Source organism: Delphinus delphis, chromosome 10 (genome assembly GCF_949987515.2).
Source record: "Delphinus delphis chromosome 10, mDelDel1.2, whole genome shotgun sequence".
Lineage (NCBI taxonomy): Eukaryota > Metazoa > Chordata > Mammalia > Artiodactyla > Delphinidae > Delphinus > Delphinus delphis.
This window is the reverse complement of record NC_082692.2, coordinates 52,921,011-52,945,697: the sequence shown is the minus strand read 5'-3', so window position 1 is coordinate 52,945,697 and position 24,687 is coordinate 52,921,011. Positions and strand designations below refer to the sequence as shown.

The 24,687-nt window shown below is 38.1% G+C and overlaps 1 protein-coding gene across 9 annotated transcripts in view; it reads left to right on the top strand.

Moving 5' to 3' along the window:
• Positions 1-345: 345 nt before the first annotated feature.
• CLASP2 (cytoplasmic linker associated protein 2) overlaps positions 346-24,687 on the top strand; it is a 177,766-nt gene continuing 153,424 nt past the window's right edge. For all 9 annotated transcript variants that reach the window (XM_060022121.1, XM_060022119.1, XM_060022118.1 and 6 more), the window contains exons 1-5: positions 346-755; positions 14,740-14,818; positions 20,667-20,770; positions 23,073-23,164; positions 24,377-24,452. In XM_060022121.1, coding sequence (XP_059878104.1) covers positions 561-755; positions 14,740-14,818; positions 20,667-20,770; positions 23,073-23,164; positions 24,377-24,452 — 546 coding nt within the window. In that variant the 5' untranslated portion in view covers positions 346-560. The remainder of the gene's footprint in view (positions 756-14,739; positions 14,819-20,666; positions 20,771-23,072; positions 23,165-24,376; positions 24,453-24,687) is intronic.

Genomic DNA, 24,687 nt, shown 5'->3' with positions numbered 1-24,687 from the left:
ACAAACCCAAAAACCCGGGAGTGGGGCTGGGAAAGTGGAATTCCAAGTACCAGAAACTTTCCAAAGTATTGGTTTCAAGTGGAGGAAAACCTGGAAGTGTTCTCGATTTTACAGGGCGAGGGCAGGCTGCTGAGATGGCGGGTTGCAGAGAACTGTCGGCTTCCCGGGGGTGCCAACACGGTCCGACCCCAATTCCCCGCAGGGGTCCCACTGTCCCCAACGGTTCCCGCCCCTGCCTCCGCCTCCGCCCCCGCCTCCTCCGCGAAGCTAGAGTCCGGACAGGCGGGCGGGCGCTCGCCCGCCGGCGTCGCGCTGACGTCAAGCGCGCGCTGACGTCGCCGGCGGCCGCGGCCTCTGAAGCGGGTTGGGGCGCGGGGGGCGCCGAGTTTGACTCGTTTGGGGGACGATCCGCGCCTGACGCTGCACCCGCCGCGCCCCACGAGCCGCGCCTCGGCCGAACCCGCGAGCGCGTCCCTCCCGTTCCCGTGGGGCCCCGCGCTGGCGGCTGGGCGGCGCTCGGCGAAAGTTGGTCCCTCACGGGCGGGCGAGCGGTCGCGGCCATGGAACCCCGCTGCATGGAGTACTTCAGCGCCCAGGTGCAGCAGAAGGACGTAGGCGGCCGCCTGCAGGTCGGCCAGGAGCTGCTGCTCTACCTCGGCGTCCCCGGCGCCATCCCAGACCTGGAGGAGGACCTGGGCTGTCTGGGCAAGACGGTCGACGCTCTCACCGGCTGGGTGGGTTCGAGCAACTACCGGGTAAGCGGCAGCGGCGCGGCCTGGCCGGGCACGCCCTCCCCCGTCGGCCCTTTAATCACGGATGTACGAGGCCGGCCGGGCGACCCCTCGGGGGGGCGTCGGTCACCTCGGAACCGCCTCGCGAACTCGGGGTCCCCCGACGATCCCCCACCGGGGAGCCTGCCTCTCCGAACTCGAGCCGGAGACCGACTTCCCACCACGACCAACTTTTTCCACAATTGTGAACAGTGACAAATTCAGCGATTCCGTGACACCGCACCGTGCGGAGTTCCTTGTCAGTGGGATATAATGTTTCATCACGTATTTTAAAAAATCAGTGATCATTTACATGCATAAAAGATTCGAAGACGTTTTACATTTCTACGTACCTATGTAAACACTACCCAGACCAAGACGTAGGACATGAGGATACAAATTTTAAGTTGAAAGATGTCAAGTTAATCCCTGTTCATTAGTGATTTTTTCTTTTTTCATTAGTGATTTTTATCCTACTTAATCGCCTGTTTCTTTTTTTCTTATATAGTTTGTGTGTGTGTGTGTGTGTGTGTGTGTGTGTGTGTGTGTGTCTGTGTCTGGAAGATTGTGCTTTTCGTGTCTAAGGCATCTTTAGAGCTTAATAGCATGCCTGATTAAGTTTACTGTTAAATCTAATGAAAAGATGCTGACCTCATGGCATTATTTATTTGCTTTTCGTTATGGCCGACGGAAGGCAGTTGAATGCTGTCATTTTGTTTTGCCGCAGTTGAGGACTGACTCGTATTTGAAACCGTGCCGTAGAAGGTTAGCTGATGCTGACAAAAAAAGAAAAGGATGAGGTACAAGAAGGAATGAGTGTTTCTGAAGAGCCGGTAGTAGGCAGGTTGTAATGTAGCCAAGTTGGGAGACCAGGTAAATATTCTGTAATCAGCCTGAACTGTGGTTTTTGGCAGTAACTTTTCTTTCTAGTCTTCTGGTGGCAGTGTTGCTTTAAAATGTTGGCCCAAACGTCCTGTGGATGAAGTGATTCTTAGTAATAGATTCTTATTACCCAGCGAATAGGCTGTACTTTGAAAGCATTATCATCATGGAGAAGAAAAGCAAACTGTAAAATTATTATGCAGATTTAATGGTGAAACTTATATGAGTTTTGGAAGGATTTGACGTTTTACAAGAATAATAGTTTGAGAATTAACCACTTCAGTGCTCCATTATATACTATCTCTTTATTATTTTTAAAAACTTTGGGAGTTAATATTTAAGAATATGTCATTACTGTTTAGGGGATTAGTTTTATTTCTTTGGAAGAAACAAGCTAAATTTACTTACATTGTAAGAAGAGCATACACACTCAAGATAGGTGATTTTGTGTTACAGCCTAGGCTGCTGTAGAAAGTCGGCTCTTTGGTAATGCTTGCTATCCTTCCCGAGTGAAGGTTGATGTGTCACCTCTACGCTGGCTGTGGTTGAATTGGCTTTGGGCCATTTCACTCCTCAGATGTACCATCAGTGAATGGCAGTTAAGTAGTCCCATCTCTTGAAACATATTTTTGGCTTCTGTGATACCACAGTATCCTGTTTTTTCTTGTCTCTAAGCACTACTTCTACTCAGTGTTATGTTTTTCCTTTAACTGATCCTTAAGAGTTAGAATCCTTCAGGGATCTGACTCAAGTTCTTACCTCTTTACTACACATTCTCTCCATGGTCCTCAGTAGATACTATAGCCTGAGACAATTTCAGAAATCCGAAGAGAACTCCCACATCCTCACCTACATACTTCCTTGTAGCTGTGCCCATATAACTCTGTCTTCTCTGTTATAGTGAACAAATTATCTGTCTTTCCCACTAGTACCAATCCCCCCACATGGGTATGAAGGCATGTGTATCCCATGCCCTCTTGCCTTCTCAAGGACATTAATTCATTAATTCTGATCTCTCCTTGAATCATTAGTTCTCTCCTTTCTACTGAATTCTGTAGTATAAGAGCTTTTCTGACATTGTTAGGGAGAGGGCATTCTAATTAGTTTATTTGGGATTTATAAACTAAGTTACCAAGCTAGGTCATCATTTTTTATTCAAGATACAATGAATATTTAAATCTTTTGAAAAAAGTGTATCATGGAATTTTTTGAACATACATACAAATAGAAATGTACTTAAATTTCAAGTTATGCTGAACAAAATACAGTTTTTCTTTGGATCTGATAGTACTACAGAATTTGAGTTTCTTAATAACAGTGAATTTGAGTGACTATACTTATATGCTGGGTATTATTCCAGATATTGAAGACCCACCTGTGAACAAGACTAGAAAGGCTTATTCATTCAGCTTCATTTGGATATTAATTGAGGACTTACTATGTGCAGACAATCTTCTGGGCACTTGGGATACAATAGTGAAAAACAGACAGAAATCCTTGCTTAGATTCTCTTGGGGGCAGAGGAATAAACAAGATAAAATAACTAAAATCTGTAGTATGTTAGATGGTGGTAAATGCTTTGGAGAAAAGCAGTGAAGAGAATAGGAATGTTGGGCAGGATGCAGATGTTGGAATTTTAAATAGTTGGTCATTGAAGACCTCACTGAGAGAGTGATTTAAAGGAGGGAAGAGTGAGATCACTGCTGTCTTGGAGACAGATAGGTATAAAAATTGAATAGTTTCAAGTAACAAGTGTTTGTAAATCAACTGATGTGAAAGAATGAGGAGAAGATGAGACTATTTTGGAAGTAAAGGAAGTGAGGTGAAATTTGAGTACAGACAGGAAAGAAATACAGGAATGAAGAATGCCTTTAGGGAGAGGAAACTGCAAATGCAGAGAACCTAGTTCTGTGGAGGAACATAAAGAAGGCCAGCATGGCTAGAGTTTACAAATGAGTGAGGTGTTCAGAAAGGTGAAGTTGAGGAGGCAGGTAGAAAGAGCTTCGTAGGATTTTATTCTAAATTGGCAGAGGTTTTTATGCAGAGGGTTGGCTGCTTTGTGGGCAGTGGACAGTAAAGCAGCAAAAGCAGAAGGAGAGCGATGGTGGCTAAGGCTTGTTTGGTAGCAGTGGCAGTACTGAGAAGTGGAAGATTTGCTATGTGACTTGGTGGTAAAGCCAATAGCACCTCCTCTTGCATTGAATATGAGCATTGAGAGAGAGCAGTTAGGGGTAGTTGCGTTGCTTGAGCACCAATAGAGGGTAGTATTTACTGAAATGGGGAAGACTGAGAAAACAAGTTGGGTGAAGGAAGTAAAAAGTTAGGTTTGAGAAGGTCGTTTGACATCCAAGTTGAGATGTTAAATGGACGGTTGGGGTCTTCATCCCAGTGGAGAAATCATAATTGAAGATTAAAAATGTGGGAATAGGTATGTATATTATATAAAATATATATGCTCTGGTGTTTGACTTTGGTAAGGATAGTCCTGTGATTTCATGAGTTCCCAAATTTTAAAATGGTACAACAGCAATAAAGTGTCCCTTATAAAATGCAGTTAAATATGATACCCACCATTTTAAAAGTCCTTAGTGAGTATCAGGCATTGTCTCAAGTGCTTTATTTCCATTATCTCATTTTAATCTTTAAGGTGGCCTTAGAAAGTCAGTATTATTTCCTCATTTTGTAGAAAAGAAGATAAAAGTATCTTGGCGTAGGTCCTAGACCTGGTATATTGGTGGAGTACTTAAACCAAGGGAGATCAGGATTTTCCTTTCCTTTTCTGTACTTTTGTAAACCTCTTCAATATCCTATCATTTGTCAGCTCTACTCTCACTTTTTAATTTTATCTATCTGCAACTATAACAAGTTGACCCTAAAAATGGAGAAAACAGTAAGTACCATTTATATTATAACTAGTGCTGGGCTAGTAATGTGCTAGGATTTCAAGTGTTATAATCCAAAATCACAGCCCTTTTGCCACTTGAAGGATGATACTTTTCAATGTTAGCATCACCTTGATTGTATATCTTATAAACCATCAATTTCTTACAATATACTATTTTTTAGTTTGAAGTCTATCTGTATATATGGATGTTGTCTCTTCCTTTTACCTGCCATATAGGAAGAACATCCAGGTTGTTTTTAACTTTTTCCTGTTCGCATTGTCCTTTTGCATTGTCACCTTGTACATGTGCATGGGAGTTTCTGTAGGGTGGTGATTCTGAACCCTGTCAGATTCAGTGCCTTCTTTTAATGCCCCCTTTACAATCCTGAAATAAAATTTATAGATAATACTCAGTACACATCATTTTAAAAAATCCCAGTAATGACCTAACTGTACTATAAAGGAAAATTACACATACTTTATAATGAGATAAAATGTTTCAATATGTAAATGTGCCAGCCTGACTACCCAGGAAGACATAATGCTAGTCAGATGGCTGCATCAGTACATATTGCTATAAATGCCGATTCAGACCACTACAGGTATGTGGTTGCTCATTATTCAGACTTCACCAGCGGCATTACTGTTGGTGGTTGTGATATTCTGTGACTATAAATTCTGAACCTTATTTCTTTGACTATACCATCTTAAAGAGATTGACCACCCCATGTGACATCCAATTCATTTAAGTTTTAACTGTCCCATTATCCCTCTTGTCTGAGTTTAAATATCCTAGTCAGTCAATCACACCCTTACATTCATTTTTAATTCTCTTCTCCCTCCTCACTTTTCCTTTGTGGTTCTCATTTGATAAAATGTAATCCTAGTTAATCGAACTCTACCTACCCTGCATCTGCACCAGTGCAACTGAAGGTGGATGGAGAAAAACACAAAACCTCTAACTGATTTCATTTTATTTATTTATTTTTTTGCGGTGCGCGGGCCTCTCACTGTTGTGGCCTGTTCCGCTGCGGAGCACAGGCTCCAGACGCGCAGGCTCAGCAGCCATGGCTCACGGGCCCTGCTGCTCCGCGGAATGTGGGATCTTCCCGGACTGGGGCACGAACCCGTGTCCCCTGCATGGCGGACTCTCAACCACTGCGCCACCAGGGAAGCCTCTGCTTTCCTTTTAAATTCCTGACCTTCAAGTGGGTCCTCTTTGGAGCCTGGCAATCTTCCTATGTTTTCTTGGTTCATTCTTTCATCTGTTCCTCTCCCCTCAGACCTATCAATAGTTCTGCTTCCATCATCAGTTTCAGCTGATGGCCTTGCTTCCTACTTCACTGAGAAAATTGAAGGAACTAGAATTTATTAAGATTCCCACTGCTGTATGTACCCACCTTCCAGCATTTGTACCCATGGCAGGCTCTCAGTATTTGTAGAATCAGTGAAAGTGTGTGAAAGCACATTTGATTTATCTGCTGGCTGCATTCCTGGAAACCTCATATAGTAAAACTGTGTACACACACACAAAAGTGTTAGCCTCTGATAACTTCAAACAGGGCTTTTATTTACTTAAATGACTGGCAGCAGGGCTACCAAGTATGGCCATATACCTTTGGGCTGCAGAGCTGCAGGGAAGAATACTGTGTGTCTCCAATAATTGTTCTTGGTTATGTGTCTAGCAGTGGAAATATTGGGTTATACTTCCTGTCTTGTCCCCCTTGCCCTACCTAGAATTTATCAGTATCTTTAAGTTACTTATTTCCCTCCTTTTTTGAGGGAAATAGTTTTTTAATATATTTATATAAAAACCTGATATTTCTGTTCAGGTTTTCAAAATTTGTAAGCCATCCTGTTTTACTTATTTGATCTGTGCATACATGTTCACTTGCCAATTATTCTATCCCATTCTTTTACTCATTTTCTTAGATGCTGAGTTAATTTGTGTGGGGGAAAAAAGTCCTGTACACCTACAGTATTTCCGGATGAGAGAAGGAGCATTACAGAAGTATGCTTGTTATGAATAACACATGTCTTTCCTCTGTTGCACCTATGGTGGAAAAAATCTATGACTCTGAATTAAGCTTATGTCCTACCTAGATTTCAAGAACTCTTGTTGTCAGGCTTTCTGACTTTTACATGGAAAGTTGTGATTTTTTTTTTCTTTTTTTTGGCCGTACTGCGTGGCATTCAGGATCTTAGTTCTCCCACCACGGATCAAACCCTTGCCCCCTGCAGTGGAAGCGCGGATTCTTAACCACTGGACCGCCAAGGAAGTCCCAGTTGTGATTCTTAAATTGGGGGTAATTACTGTCGCGTGCAATTACTTAGCTCTATTGTTGGTTGACAACATTTCTGATTTAAATCATTTTGAAGATTAAACATTATATTGAATTAAAACTCTGTCACCAAGATGACAACCTGCGTGTGAGTTTATTGATGTCAGATTACTCAAAGATGTTCAACCACTTGTAATTCAGAGGTAAAAAGGGAGTGAGAGAGAGAAAGAAAGAATAGGAAAATGACCCCAAAGGTTCTGGGACTTCTTGGGGTTAATAAAATTTCATAATTTTTTTTTTTTGGCCATGCCATGCCACTTGCAGGATCTTAGTTCCCTGACCAGGGATTGAATCCAGGCCTTGGCAGTGAAAGTCCCAAGTCCTAATCACTGGACCACCAGGGAATTCCCCATACATTTTTAAAAATTTTCAGTTTTGTGGCTTAAAAACACCGTAAAATTTAAGCTTGGTTGTAGCCCAAAGTTTGCTTTTTGGGGTTTCTGTTTTTCTACCTGTTAAAAGGTATGTTATTTGTGCTTTTATGTCTCTCTCTCTCTCTCTCTCTCTTTCTATATATATATATATATATATATATACACACACACATACACACATACACATATATACACAATCATACATATATATAAAATTTGGCTGAGCCACGAGCCTTACAGGATCTTAGTTCCCCCACCAGGGATCAAACCTGGGCCCTGGCACTGAAAGTGCCGAGTCCTAACCCCTGCACCACCAGGGAATTCCCATATATTATATATTTTACATATTTTATTGTTGTATATTTTATATTATATGTTTTATATTTTTATTTTATATTTTATATATACATGTTAGAAAGTACATTATTTTTGCTCTTTTTTTTAAAGGATCTGAATGGAGGCATTTGAGTTCCTAAGAAATTGGTGAGGAGCAAATTGGAATACTGCTCTAGTTGTTTTTTCTTCTTTTTTCAGGGTTTTAGTATTCTACTGAAAGGATCCTTAGCCAAGATGCAGGCTAAGTTGAAAGATGTCTAAATGGAAATTCAAGAAAGTTATTTGTAGCTCCGTGGTAAATCTTGATGTTTGCTGTGTCATATTCACTCACCAGATTCTTTAGGAATGTGTTGGCTATTATTGGGTCTTTATTTACTATCCCATGCGAATTTTAGAACCAGCTAGTCAAGTTGCACCAAAAAATTGTGGCTTTTTATTGGGATTACATTGGATGTCATCTTTTGGGGGGAAGATTTGATATCTTTATAATATTGAATTTATCATAAATTGCAAATATATTGTTTCATCAGTTAAGTCTTTCTATTAATGTCTCAAAGATATCAATAAGTGCTCTTTAAAAAAAATAGCATAACCTCAATACTATTATACATAAAAAATTCCTTGATATAAAATATGTTGGGTTTAAATTTCTAGTTTTTAAAAATGTAGTACAAATTTTTAAATTAGTTGTTTTAAGAAAAATCAGGATCTGAATAAGGTTCACATGTTGTGATTCATTAATATATTTGTTTTCTATTGCTGCTGTAACAAGTTACCACACACTTTGTATCTTAAAACAAAGTACATTTATTTTCTTACAGTCCTGGAGGTCAGAAGTCAGAAATGGGTTTTATTGGTATAAAATCAAGGTTTCAGCAGGATTGTATTCCTTCTGGAGACCTTAGAGAATTTTCCAGCTTCTAGAAACTGCCTACATTTCTTGGCTTATGGTCTTTTCTTCCATCTTCAAAGCCCTCAGTATCTCATCCTCCCGATCTTTCTTTCTGACCACTGCTTCTGTCATCACATCTCCTCTGACTGACTGATTCTCCACCCTGTCTCTTATAAGGACTCTTGGGCCCAGGATAATCCCAGGGTAATTTCCCCATCTTAAGATCCTTAACCACATCTTTAAAGTTTTTTTACCATGTAGTTAATCTTTTCTCTGGGGATTAGGATGTGAACACATTGGGAGGCCATTTTTCTGCTTACCTCAGTTAACATGTTTATTTGTTTATTTATTTAGGCTGGGTTGGGTCTTTGTTGCTGCACGTGGGCTTTCTCTAGTTGCAGCGAGCAGGAGCTACTCTTCGTTGCAGTGTGCAGGCTTCTCACTGTGGTGACTTCTCTTGTTGTGGAGCATGGGCTGTAGGTGCGCGGGCTTCAGTAGCCGTGGCATGTGGACTCAGTAGTTATAGCTCATGGGCTTAGTTGCTCTGCGGCATGTGGACTCTTCCTAGACCAGGGATCAAATCTGTGTCCCCTGCATTGGCAGGTGGGTTCTTAACCACTGCACCACCAGGGAAGTCCTAACATGTTTATTAAGTCTCTTAATCTGTTTCTCCCTCAGTGCCTTTTAAAAAAATTCTTGGCTTTTGTTTGTGGTAGAGTTTCCCACAGTCTGGATTTTGCTGATTTCATTCCTATGATGTTTTCTCTGTATTTCCTATAAATTGGTAGTTGGATCTAAAGTTTGATCAGAATCAGTCTTTTTTTTTTTTTGGCAAGACTACTTCATAAGTAGTGCTCTTCTTCCACCAGCTGGCATGTAACATTAGGAAGGCACGTAAGGTCTTGTTCAGTGACGGTAGCAGCCATTAATGTTCAGTGTTTAGATCTCTTATTCATTAGGGTTTGCAAAATGATATTCTAATTATGTCATTCCTTCATTCATTAGCTGGAATACTTTTATAAAGAGAAACTTCCACTGTTTACTAGTATTTGGTTACCCAGTGGTATAGTTTATATATAAACTATAGTTTATAGTTCGTATGATTCTTTATTTACTAATTGTCAAAATAATGAGGTAAAAATAACTAGTATCCTCCAGTGTTGACCAGATAGTTTTTGTTATCATTATGAACTCTTGCATTTAACTATATGTAATGCATTTCAAGACAATACAGTTATTATCCCCCCCCCCCCCGTTTTTTTTTAATGTTCAGGCTGGTTTCTTTGGTGTTTTTTTGTTTTGTTTTGTTTTGTTTTGGGCCACGCTGCATAGCATGTGGGATCTTAGTTCCCCAACCAGGGATCGAACTCGAACCCATGCCCCCTGTAGTGGAAGGGCAGGGTCTTAACCACTGGACTGCCAGAGAAGTCCCCAGTTATTATCCTTATTAATATCCAAGCTGTTCTGTCACATGACCCTAATAATCTTTGATAGAGTCTTTGATATCTGGTATAATGAGATCATATTTTCTGCTCCTGCCCTGGAATCAGCCACTTCTCCAAGAAGCTTTGGTTCCTTTTTGTGGGAAATGGTATGTGGAAACTACAGTGTGGGTACTAATGGAACTTATTGTTACTCATCTGATCATTGTTTCCAGATTTTTTTCAATGCATAGGGTTAGGTTTAATTTAAAGAAAAATATATCATGAGTTCATACTGATATTCTAATTCAGATTCAGGACTGCAGTTTTTACTATTATATATCTTCTATCTGTATCTCCTTCTATCAACAGAATTTCTCAAAACATTGACAGTTTCTTTTTTGCAGAGTTTCATTTTTGTCCTTAGGGTATATCCCACTGGAGAGATAATAGTCAAATTGCTGTATTTTAAAGTCACTTGGAATAGTCTTCTGTGTGGTTATGCTACTAATTGAGTATACATTTAGATTTACTTATTTTATTTGATTTTCAATGAAATTAGTTATTGCTACAAAGAAGGTATATTCAAAATAGTGTGGTTTCTTTCTCTGTTCCTTATAGCCTATTGCCAACCATAAATTTTTTTTTCTGATTATCTTTCCATTGTTGCTATATTTTAAATAAACATTTATAACTAAATCTATTTGTAGTCCCCTTTTTAAAATATACACATGCATTTCTCCAACTTGCTTTTTTCACTTAATATATCTTGGAGAGCATTGCATAACAGAAGTAGGGTAGCCCTCATTTTTATTTTTAAAGTGTCATAGTACTCTCTAGTGTGGATGTACCATAATTTTTTGAATCTGTCCCATACCACTGATGAATGATTGGATAGTTTCCAGTCTCTTGCAATAATCTTTGTGTGTCTTCTCATAATTTTGCTGGTATATCTCCGGGGTAGATTCCTAAGTCAGATCTTACTAAGAGTTCATGTTTTTCCTGTTGATTTGAGATACTGCTTTTATCATCTATTAAATTTTGTGTATGAGTGTGTCTATTGGTGCACTTTCAGTTAATTTTTTAAATAGCTTTATTGATATAATTCACATATTGTACAGTTCACTCATTTGAAGTGTACAGCCCATTTTTTTGTAGTATATTTGTAGGTATGCATGACAGTCAGCACAGTCAATTTTAGAACATTTTCATCACCTCAAAAAGAACCCTGATGGCATTTTTCACAGAACTAGAACAAAAAATTTCACAATTTGTATGGAAACACAAAAGACCCCGAATAGCCAAAGCAATCTTGAGAAAGAACAGTGGAGCTGGAGGAATCAGGCTCCCGGACTTCAGACGGTATTACAAAGCCACAGTAATCAAGACAGTATGGTACTGGCACAAAAACAGAACTATAGATGGATGGAACAGGATAGAAAGCCCAGAGATAAACCCACACACATATGGTCACCTTATCTTTGATAAAGGAGGCAAGAATATACAATGGAGAAAAGACAGCCTCTTCAGTAAGTGGTGCTGGGAAAACTGGGCAGCTACATGTAAAAGAATGAAATTAGAACATCTCCTAACACCATACACAGAAATAAACTCAAAATGGATTAAAGACCTAAATGTAAGGCCAGACTCTATAAAACTCTTAGAGGAAAATATAGGCAGAACACTCTATGACATGTGTCACATCAGGATCCTTTTTGACCCACCTCCTATAGAAATGGAAATAAAAACAAAAATAAACAAATGGGACCTAATGAAACTTAAAAGCTTTTGCACAGCAAAGGAAACCATAAACAGGACAAAAAGACAACCCTCTGAATGGGAGAAAATATTTGCAAATGAAGCAACTGACAAAGGATTAATTTCCAAAATATACAAGCAGCTCATGCAGCTCAATATCAAAAGGCAAACAACCCAATCCAAAAATGGACAGAAGACCTAAATAGACATTTCTCCAAAGAAGATATACAGATTGCCAAAAAACACATGAAAAGATGCTCAACATCATTAATCATTAGAGAAAGGCAAATCAAAACTACAATGAGGTATCACCTCACACCAGTCATAATGGCCATCATAAAAATTCTACAAACAAATGCTGGAGAGGGTGTGGAGAAAAGGGAACCCTCTTGCACTGTTGGTGGGAAAGTAAACTGATACAGTCACTGTAGAGAACAGTATGGAGGTTCCTTCAAAAACTAAAAATAGAACTACCATACGACCCAGCAATCCCACTGTTGGGCATATACCCTGAGAAAACCGTAATTCAAAAAGAGTCATGTACCACAATGTTCATTGCAGCTCTATTTACAATAGCCAGGACATGGAAGCAACCTAAGTGTCCATCAACAGATGAATGGATAAAGAAGATGTGGCACATATATACAGTGGAATATTACTCAGCCATAAAAGGAAAGGAAATTGAGTTATTTGTAGTGAGGTGGATGGACCTAGAGTCTGTCATACAGAGTGAAGTAAGTCAGAAAGAGAAAAACAAATATCGTATGCTAACACATATATATGGAATCTAAAAAACAAACAAAAAAATGCTCATGAAGAACCTAGGGGCAAGACAGGAATAAAGACACAGACCTACTAGAGAATGGACTTGAGGATACCGGGAGGGGGAAGGGTAAGATGGGACAAAGTGAGAGAGTGGCATGGACATATATACACTACCAAATGTTAAATAGATAGCTAGTGGGAAGCAGCACAGGGAGATTGGCTTGGTGCTTTGTGACCACCTAGATGGGTGGGATAGGGAGGGTGGGAGGGAGACACAAGAGAGAGGAGATTTGGGAATATATATATATGTATAGCTGATTCACTTTGTTATAAAGCAGAAACTAACACACTATTGTAAAGCAGTTATACGCCAATAAAGATGTTTAAAAAGAAAAAAAGAACCTAGTAGCTTTAGCTGTTACCTTCCTATCCCCCACATACGCTGGTCCTAAGTACCGCTAATCTACTTTCTATCTATGGATTTGCTTATTCTGGACATTCTTATAAATTGAATCACAGAACATGTAGCCATTTGTGTCTGGCTTTTTCACTTATAATGTTTTAAGGTTTATCCATGTTGTAGATGTGTCAGTCATTACTATTTATAGCCAAATCATATTTGATTGAATGCATATACCACATTTTGTTTATTCATTCATCAGTTGATGGACATTTGGGCTTTTCCACCTTCGGGCTGTAATGAATGATGCGTAATGAACATTGGCACGCAAGCATCTGTTTGCGTCCTGCTTTAATTCCTTTGGGTATATACCTAGGAGTGGAATTATTGGGTCCTCAATGTTTCTGTGCCACCCCCCACACTTTAGGCCTTCTTTTTTCTCATGATTCATAGAGGGGGTTTTCTTCTTCCCCAGTGGTAGACTGCCGTTGCTTCTTATTCTGTTCTTGCTGGCTGGTTTATGGGTAGTGGGGCTGGTCCAGCTGTTTTCCTGGTCCAGCTTCAGTCTTAGGAACCCTCTGTCCCTGAATCTTGGGGGCAAGGCTTTATCAGAAATCCTGCCCCTCCTCAGCTGAAACCTTTAATCATCGGAGCCCAGCATGGTTTTTTGCTTCTACCCTTGAAGTAGAAGCCTTTTTTTTTTTTCCTTTTCTCTTTACTTAATAGGTATGAGTTTTTACCTCTGTCTAGAGGGTAACAGCGTTGTCTTTCCCTCAGTAGCTTCAAACTGTCGTTTCTTGTAGGACAAGGAAACGGGAAAGGTTTGTGCTTTTCCTGCAGAGGCAGCTGCTCCCTTCCTACGAGACCTGTAACCACCAAGAGACTTTCTCTTATCTCCTGCCCTGTCCTCAGTCTTAATTATGAGTGTCCAGTGGAGGTTTGTGGAGAAAGAGCCGACAAGTGGTTGTGAACTCTCCTTGTGTCTGCAGCTAATAGGGATTCTGTATTTTCATGCTAACCCACACTCAGCTATTAACAGTGAGTTGAATATAGCTGAATTCTTTTTACGCACTTGCATCTCAGCTTCATTTTCCATCTGTCCTCTGCCACATGTGACCTACTGCTTATGTCCCATTCTCCTTGGCACCTGTCTTTCCTAAAGATTTCAACCTAGATGATTTTTCTACAACCTTAGCTTTCTGATGAATTCAAGAATAGTTATGGTTTTGTAGATTATTTGGCTTTTTCTTGTTTATGGTGGGAGTGATGGTTTTTTTTCCAGTTTCTTCATGCCAGACAGAAGCTAGAATTCCTCTGTAATTAAATGTGCTGTTTTGTTTAACTGTTTCATTTAAGAAACATTTCAACATTACAGGAAAGTGACAGGTATAGTCAGTGAACTCCTGTGTACCCTTCACCTAATTTACCAGTTATTAATATTTTGCCAAATATGCTATATCACTATCTTCCTGCATTTGCACGTCATCATCATTATTATTATTATTATTATTGAACCATTTGAGAATAGGGTGCTAAGCTTACCCTCATGACTGTTCACCCTGAATATTTCAATCTCCTTATTTTTTAAAAAACTTGGTAATATATGAAGATCTTATGTCAGCAGTTACATACTGATATTAAAATATGCATCAGTGGGCTTCCCTGGTGGCGCAGTGGTTGAGAGTCCGCCTGCCGATGCAGGGCACACGGCATCGTGCCCCGGTCCGGGAAGATCCCACATGCCGCGGAGCGGCTGGGCCCGTGAGCCATGGCTGCTGAGCCTGCGCGTCCGGAGCCTGTGCTCCGCAACGGGAGAGGCCACAACAGTGAGAGGCCCGTGTACGGCAAAAAATAAAAAATAAAATAAAATATGCATCAATAATTTGTATTCATTAAAATTTCTTTCAATCTGTAGGTGTCATTAATGGGACTGGAAATTTTAAGTGCCTTCGTGGACAGATTATCAACACGATTTAAGTCCTATGTAGCAATGGGTAAGTTAACTTTATTTAAAAATTATTGTAGGGTTTGACATACTTTTTTCTCATAATTTTTAACAGAATTAGTTCTTTGTAAATGCGAAAATGTAATTTTATACAACCCAGAGATCTGCCACTTAGCATTTTAATTTGCCGAACATAAAAGATTTTAAGCCTATTTAAATAAATATGTTCCTTTTAAGACAAAAACAAAGGCAAAAAACTTACCGAATATACTGCTAATAGATTTTTACTTTGTATTTTCAAATTTTTAACTTATCTTTTACTTTTTTGTGACATATTAATAATTTATAATATAATTCGCAGCACCACTTTTCACTTATCTATGGTGAAGGACCAATTTTTTCATTGCTAGTCTACTGCAGACCAATATTTTGTAAAATACAATACAAATAAATTACAGCAAAACAAAATGAAAAAAATACAAGGCTCAGTTTTTTATTGGTAGATTCAACAAATGTATAATTTACTTTGGTCAGATTGTTTCCAAACCTTGTTTTAGAAAAACTTACAATTTCTTTACCACAAGTAGTTTGTAGACTGGTCCTGGGCTGCTGGCTGTACTTTGAGCAGCACTTACTTACAGTGTGTTTGCAGTCCAGAACGATGTGCTAGTATAAAGCTCTTTGTATAGTAGTTAGATTGCAAAGTTGGCTTTGACTTATCTTTTAAACCTAAGTGACCTTTGTGTGCCTTTTGGAGTGCTTCAGTGAGTGGATTTGGTCCTATTATATAGAAATATATTTAAGGGTAACCTCAGATGTTTGTGATTTCTTTTATGGATTAAGTTAATGCCTCATAATGTATCATCACCCTTATTTTCAAATTATCTTTGGTCAGCTTCATGTTCGGTATGCCACTAAATTCTGCCAATTTCTTCTTTTATTTTTATTGTCTATCCTTTCAGCAGAAGCATCTTAGTGACTTTCTCTATCTCTGTTATTTCCTTTTTAATCAATACCTGGTTCCAATTCAATCTTCGTATGAATATCTTCTGAAAAGATGATTTTTAAGCTGTCAGTCTCCTGCTTAAAATCCTATGATAGATGTTAAAAACTGTGCTTTGCAAACATGTGTTACTTGCTTATGTATTCTCTTAATGTATTTTGAATCATTGTTAGTAAAAATTCATATTTGTAGCTTGTCTTGAAAAATTGGCCAGTGTGGCAACCCTGCTCTTCCATTTCCACGTGTAAATAAAGGGAGAAGCTCTGTCGTAGCTTCCTTTTTGTCTGGGTCATGAGCTTTCCAATCCATAAGTCCCTCCCATCTCCTCTTGTTTCCTCATAACTGAGAATTTCAGTTATAATACACAGAGGTTGGAATACTGCAGTTCTTAGGTCTGGTTCATTTTTGGCATTTCTGGTACCTCCCTGACTGTAGGCACCTCTGTTTGTCACCCCTGCCCTGTAGTAGCTCCCTATTATTAGTTGTTACAGACAATATTTTAGACTTGAGAGTAATTCTAGTATCACGTATCTCACTTATTTTTCAGACACAAGGAGGACCAGGTGGGGTTTGATATACCTACTGACTGCTCATATTGAGGCAGTAGGAGTATTAGGACTAGAACCCTAGTTTGCTGCCTCCCAGGACTGTCCTGTTTTCAAAACTTATTTCTGTTTTTCTGTCCTTGGTGTTTCAGTTCTCTCAGCGTGTATGGCTCTTCTCCACCTCAGCAGCCTTATTTATTTGTGATTGTCAGTAAATACTCTCCACTGTTGTTAATCAAAAACTTGCTCACTCTTGTTAGTTCTGGCTTAGCTTGTTTATGCCTCTGCTGTGCTGTTATTTCTTTCTGAAATCCTCTCTTCTTCTCCATGGTCCTTCCTTTCTGGGGTTTTTTTGGATTTTTTTTTTTTTTTTTTTTTTTTTTTTTTTTTTATGGCTGTGTTGTGTCTTCTTTGCTGTGTGCAGGCTTTCTCTAGTTGTGGCAAGTGGAGGCTACTCTTCGTTGCGGTGCACTGGCTTCTCATTGCGGTGGCTTCTCTTGTTGCAGAACACAGGCTCTAGGCGCGCGGGCTCAGTAGTTGTGGCTCGTGGGCTCTAGAGCGTAGGCTCAGTAGTTGTGGTGCATGGGTTTAGTTGCTCCGCAGCATGTGGGATCTTCCCAAACCAGGCCTTGAACCCATGTCCCCTGCATTAGCAGGCGGATTCTCAACCACTGCACCACCAGGGAAGCCCCCTTCCTTTCTGTTTTAACGATTTACTTCTGATTTCAATATCTGGGAGGTTTGCAGGTTAATCTTACCAAATACTGAATTTTTTTTTTACTTCATGATTCTTATACCTGTAAATATTAATAAATTGCATTAAGTTGTTTTTGTTGGTTAGTGTTTTCTGTATGTTTCCCACATATCTACATATTCTCATATGTATAACTTTATCTTTTAATCTCCTAACTCTTTCTGGTTATCTGTGTGCATTTACTGTTAGTATTGTTTTCATTTTGAACCCTAAGTGTTCATTATTTTTCTTAGTGAAACCTGAACTTGTTACTACTTGAGAGTCAGTGTGATATAATAGGAAAATTTCATCCCAGTTTTGCTACCATTTATTGAATGCCCACTTTTTATCCATTTACTGGGCTTCTCTACTTTACATATATGAAAGATTATCCTCAAATAATTATTTCTAATTTGTATGACAGCTCTACAAGAGAGGCTACAGTATATCTGTGTGCTCTTAAAGAGATATAGTACTAGACTAAGAATCCCGGAGTTAGCTTTCTTGTTTTACTCCATCATAGATCTTAGCCAAACCATTTTAGGAGCCTTTCCGTAAAAGGAGGGAATTGAATTAAGTTATGTGCTGAAGGGTTTTTTTGATAATGTAACCTTAGATATATGTAACTTGATGTGGTGATATTGTTTTCCTTTTGGTACACTTAGGTTATTAACTATCATTACAGATATTTTTTATCTTTTTACATTAAAAGTGAAGTTTTAGGAAAATTGAGGTTCATGTTCAGTTTTAGACAAAGTACCAAAAAAAGTATGGACTCTATTAATGTAATTCTTTAATATATTTAAATTTTCTCTTGTGACTACATGTACTGTGGAAAAATTTAATGTTCAAACCAAAAAAAAAAAATACAATTTACATTTAACACTGATCACCAACCAAGTTTTTTTTTTTTTTTTTTTTTTGCCGTACCATGCAGCTTGAGGGATCTTAGTTCCCTGACCAGGGATTAAACCTGCGCCCTAGGCAGTGAAAGCATAGAGTCCTAACCACTGGACCACCAACCCTGGTTTTATGATTCCCCCAAGCCTGGTTTTATGACAACAGTAAAGGATTTCATATTTTACAAATCTTAAACAGATAGTTTTAGTCCAAAATGGTTTTGTAGAAAGGGTATTAGAACAGTCAGGATGCCTGGTCATCAGCTTTGCATCTTGTACAATGGTTTGCATCTTGTACAATGCTAAGAGAATAAAATATGCTAACACCTATGCTTCAGATTTCTTCCGTGTTTTCACTGTCCAAATTCCAGTCTATGATAGATGTATTTGTTTGTTTAACAAGTTCTTTTTGAGAGTTTACAGAGTGAAAAGCTCTGTTTTGTATTCCCAATAATTATTGATTGCATGTTCATTATCTACAGATCTTTAAGGAATAGTGCTAACACTTCTGAATGGTTGTTATGGGCTTGGCCACAGGTGCTTTTTACCAGTTTTACTTATTCTCTCACTAGCTGTGTGAGGTATAGACCTGAATCCCTCCTTATTTTACAGACAAAGAAACTTTGAAGTTAAGAGAAGTTTACTATCTTGCATAATTAAATAACCAGTAGAGCTAGAAATAAATCTTGTTCTGTTTGACTCCAAGAGTTTATATGTTAAAAAGGAAAAAAATTATGAATTTTTTTGTTTAATTTAATAGCTGTAAATCTTAAGTTTATGTAGTATGAGGTTTTTTGTTTTAGTTGTTTATGTTTTACAAATTTTAGTTTTTAAATTGAAGTGAGCCCCGTTTGGGCCAAAAAAAATTTTTTTTTTTTTTTGGCTGTGCCGCACGGCATGCGGGATCTGAGTTCCCCAACCATGAATTGAACCCGTGCCCCCTGCAGTGGAAGCACGGAGTCTTAACCACTGGACCACCAGAGAAGTCCCTTTATTTTGTTTTGGAGTTAAACTCTACCTCTCAGGAATGAAGTGTCTGTTTTTTTTTCATTATTGTTATGTGGTTGTTAATACACACACACACACACAAAACACCTCAGTCACAAATAAATGGAAGTAGTTATAACTGTAGCCTAACACTGTGTAGATTACTTAAATCCTGATTTCACTGTTTGCTACTTGTGTGACCTTGGTCAAAGTATTTAATTGCTCTGGGCCTTCTCTATCAAATGGGCCTACTCTGTTTCATAGGATTGTTATGAGGATTAAGTGAGATAATTCAGTGCTTAGTACATAATAATATCTAACATTTACTAGTGTTTAGTATTGTCTTCTGTCTGTCAGAAGCTATCAGAATGAGTCCCACAATAGCCAATCCTGTAGATATAGGTGAATTTCTCTAGTGTTAACAATGCATCTAAGCAAAATGAGAAGGATTTATATTGTTTCAACTGACAGATAGTTCAGTTGCCTCATGATTAGGCTTATGATTTTTATGACAAGGACTTTGTTTTCTTACACAATCATTTCCTTGATTAAGCTTAGATTTTTGGATGATCTTTCCATTTTGTATGGTTGGCTTCTCACTTGAATCATTTTCTTCCAGAAGGATGTGTTCCTTCTTTCCTTAAATGTTGTTGATTATTATATCAGTTCTGGTTGTTATGTTATAGACAATGTTAACATTGCAGCATACATTTGCATTACATTACATACACATTTAATTATATGTGTCTATAAATAAACTAGAGACACATTGAATGCTTACCCAGTGTCCTTCACTCTCTGAGTTGTTTACGTATATTTCAGTAATCTTCTGAGGTGAGTACTGCTGCACATATTTATGGGTTGAGGAGATAAAGACAAAAAGATTAAATAGTTTGGTCACACACCTAGTAATACTACACTGAGTGGTAGTGGTAATTTAAGGGATTACAAAAAGATAATTTTGACTATGAGATGTTTTTGCCCTATGGGCTGACTTTAGAAACTATAACCTCAGTTCTAGCCCCCCTCCCGTTTCCTTCCCCCCACACCTAACAGATGTGATTTCTTTGTGGAGCTTTGTTGATTTATAGTTACAGCAACCTGTTTCATGAAAACTCTCTAAGAATGGACTCTAACCTGCCTTTCCTGCCTCCTTTCATGGAATAGTGTCAAAGTCTTGGACATAATAGAGAAAGACCTCAGTCCCATGGACCCGTGCTTTGTTTTTGTCATTTGAGTAATATGTTGTACATATAGAATAATACGTATCAAGCATGTACAATTTAAAGAATAACTATAACACCAACACCTGCCTGTGCCCAGGTCAGAGAACTAGAGCTCTGCCAGTTCCTTATATGCTCCCTCTGCATTTCCTGATGACACCTCCCACCCTCTACCAGAGATGACTGCTGTCATGACCTTTGGGATAATCACTCCCTTGTTGGTCTGTAGAGCTTAACTGTCTATATGTATCTCTAAACAGAATAATATTAAATTTTGCCTGTTTTTTGAACATTATTATTATAAGTGGGTGTCATACTGTATGTATTCTTTTGAAACTTGCTTCTCATTTATTTTTGATTGTACTCATGAGTAAAGAACTTGAAACAGTTTGCTTACCTCATAACTTTTCATTTATGGAAATAATTGATGTTTGTAATTTTGTAAAATACAGTTTATAATGGAGATGAATTATAAATATTTATTCTTTTCCCCCTTAATTTCTCTAGTTATTGTAGCTTTAATAGACAGAATGGGAGATGCCAAAGACAAGGTTCGAGATGAAGCTCAGACTCTGATACTGAAGTTAATGGATCAAGTAGCACCACCTATGGTAGGCCTACATTTTAGAATTCAGATTTTGCTAATTAATGATTAAATAACAGTAAAGATAGATGGTAATCACTGCAAGTCAGTAAAACCCCAGGGACATAAAAGCTAAAATTTTAAACAGTAAATTATTGCTAATGCTTTAAAGAAGTTGAAATTTAAGATAAAGTGTCAATATTTAACTTTTTGATTTTTTGCTTTCCTTTTTCTTACTTTTCTTTTAATGCTTTTTCAAAAAGCTAACTCATAGATTTAAGTGATTTGACAATGTACTGATTATACTATTTGTTAGGATTTTCTGGTTTTTGCTACCTACCAATAATACAATGTTCAGTGAGAAAGCTTATTTTGAGAACTACTGAATGTTATATGAATTTTGGCAACTTTTACTGAAACAAGGAGAAAATTTCTTATTTTAACAGATGGTTACTAATTATATAAGGCATATATTAGATGACGGTGACCTGTGTTTTATGAATATGGTAGAAAAAAATTGCCCTTACGGATGTATTTTGAAAGAGGAGTAACAATAAATTGACACGTAAACAAAGATTTAAAGAGTAGCTCATGCCGGGGGCTTCCCTGGTGGCGCAGTGGTTGAGAATCCGCCTGCCAAGGCAGGGGACACGGGTTTGAGCCCTGGTCCAGGAAGATCCCACATGCCGCGAAACACCTAAGCCCATGCGCCACAACTACTGAGCCCATGTGCCACAACTACTGAAGCCCGCATGCCTAGAGCCCGTGCTCTGCAACAAAAGAAACCACCGCAGTGAGAAGCCTGTGCACCACAACAAAGAGTAGCCCCTGCTCGCCACAACTAGAGAAAGCCCTTGTGCAGCAATGAAGACCCAATGAAGCCAAAAATAAATAAATAAATTTATTAAAAAAAATAAAAGAGTAGCTCATGTTAAGTGGGAAAAAAACCAGAATTTACAAAATGTAGTGATACTAATTGTTATCATTTAAAATACAGTTTAAGAATTGTATTACATATGTTTTATAAAAAATCCAAATAGTAGTGAAAGTAAACTTCCTCAGAGTTTTTATACCATAGAGTATAAAGATATATATATAATCCTTATAATTTGATGGGTATCCTTTGACACTTGCTTAGCAGTTCAAATTTTAACTTGTTTTTGACATGCTGTTATTATGAGTGCTGCAAAGAGCATCCTTGTACATGTGTCTTTGGACATAAATGTAATTATAGAACAGAGTTACAGAGACAGTGTTGCTGGATCAGGTTATTCACATTTAAGACTTTTTTGGTAAACTTCCAAGTTACCCTCCACAAAGTTTGGCAGAGGGAAATAATATTAGTAGAACTGAATATAGAGTCCAGGGAGAATAGAGTTCAGGAGTAGGGATTTGTGTGTATGTGTGAGAGTATGTGTGTATGTGTGTATGTACACATTAATTTAGTAAATGGTAAGGGTGGTGTTTCTTAAATGTGGAGAAAGGATTGATTGGGACAATTGGCTATACGTTTAGAAAAACAAAGTTGAATTCCTTCTTATAACAAACCCATATAATTGTTTTAGATTGTTTGTATAGGTTTATCTATGCTTTTTCAAAAAAAAAAAGATTATAGTGGGTAGCAATAGAATGATTATGTTTCTGTATTTGGATCCAGTGTTAAAAGGAAAAAACCCCTGAATTATAAAATGCTGAAAAAGCCTGTTCCATGTGACAGTCTGTACTAGTTGCTAGGCAACATTGGACCTTTTAAATGCTTACAATACTACTAGGCTTATAATGGTAACATTGTTATTGAAGGTTTCTAAAGTTTAGAAGAAATTATATGTCCTTGGAAATTTTAAGGTTTTTAAATGTTGGACACAGTTTTTCTGAGAATAATTGAAATCTAAAGTGAAAGATATAAAATAAAAATTGAAAATGTGATTAAGATATTTAAAAATGGGTGAGAGGGCTTCCCTGGTGGCGCAGTGGTTGAAAGTCCGCCTGCCGATGCAGGGGACACGGGTTCGTGCCCCGGTCCGGGAAGATCCCACATGCCGTGGAGCAGCTGGGCCCGTGAGCCATGGCCGCTGAGCCTGTGCGTCCGGAACCTGTGCTCTGCAACGGGAGAGGCCACAACAGTGAGAGGCCTGTGTACCGCCAAAAAAAAAAAAAAAAAAAAGGGTGAGAGCAGCATCAGTGCAAATTTGGCTTAGAAAAACTTGTAGAGAAATCTGTGGGAAAATTTAGCTACCAATAAGGTTGGTAGTAAAGTTGGGAATAGATAAAAGATTATAACATGAGTAATTTAATTTTTTGTTATACATGTTTACTTTTCTTTCAAATAGTACATTTGGGAACAGTTGGCTTCTGGTTTTAAGCACAAGAATTTTCGATCTCGAGAAGGCGTGTGTCTGTGTCTTATTGAAACATTAAACATGTAAGTTTTATGATTACTGGAGTATATTTTTCATTTTTCTAAAAAAGAAAAAGCAAAATCTGTTTCACAAAGCTCAAGGAAAGCTATGGAAATAACAAATTTTAAATAGTTATTAATTTATCTCTGGCACCAGAGTTTTTCTATTTGATAGCTTTATCTGTTAATTTTTTTTGTATGTATGTTGTTATCTTTCATGTTGTTAATTTAAAATTATTAGTCATTGATAAGAAGAGTTTCTTTTTTTCTCTTTAGTATGTTAATAGTTGCCAACCAAGTAGATGGTCATATAACAAATACGCTGATACAACTTAGGATCTACCTCTGTTCTGGACCCAGTTTGGAATTTTTTTAAACTCAGTGGTATTTCAACAATTATAGCCATTTTCCCCAGCCCACTTTTGCCAATTGGCCCTAGGTTTTCTAGAGCAGTGCAGGTGGTTACCAAAGTCATAGACTGAATAAGACTCCCCCAGGTAACCAGACAGTGAAGCTGACAGCAGTGTGCAGAGCTCTGACAGCATAAATGCCACAGAGCTCAGAACTCCAGCCTGAAGAAATTGTAAACTAGGGCTTTTGTTCTCTTTCTGGATGATTTTTTCAAGTTCTCTGCAACAAGATAGGTAATATATAGTAGCTTTCAACTTTTTTGTAGTGTTACTTCCTTTTCTCTAACTATACCTTCATTTTATTTTCTTTTACTCCTCTATGGTCCTTTCTGCCATCTAGAGCTTGTAAGTGCATTCAGCCTGCACAACTTTCATGGTTTTTGGCTGTCTTGTCATTTGCTTTCAACCAATGACCTCATCAAAATATTAATAAGCATAAATAAAGATCTTTTAATTTACTTATTGTACTGGAATGCAAATTTGTTTGAGAGCCAGAGTCTAAAAAACCAGTATTTTAATGCAAAAGCTCAAATTTTCTAAGTGATTGATAGGTTGCTAGGTTTAAGAGTGCCATTGGTTGAACATTTTGCTCTGTTGGATCATGTGTTGACAGTTTTCATTGTCAGTCATGATTATTCAATTTTACATATCTCACATTGTTTAGAATTAGGTTTTGCTTGTGTCTCATATCCTTCATGTTTTAATGATGTGTGCCCGTGCTCTCCACCGTATTTGTCTTATCGAGACAGTAAAAGTATAAGGATATTTTGTTTACTGTTTGATTAAAACCAAATTCTCTTTATTTTTTTTTTCAAATTATATTTAGTTTTGGGGCTCAGCCACTAGTCCTCAGCAAGTTGGTACCACATTTGTGTATCCTATTTGGAGATTCCAACAGTCAGGTAAAATTTTATCTACATTTAAGCACTGACTAATTTTTTAGCCACCTCTTGTTTTCTAATGCTCTTGTTCCATTTTTAAAAAGAAGAGAGGGTGGAGGGGGGTGGTAAAATCAAGATTGCACTTCATTTTTTTCTTTTAAAGTCTACCACATTTAGTTTTTAAGAATACATTATATTCACAAACGTAGCTTAAGTTTGTTAGCTGTTTGGCTAGTATTAAGGATAGATGGGACTT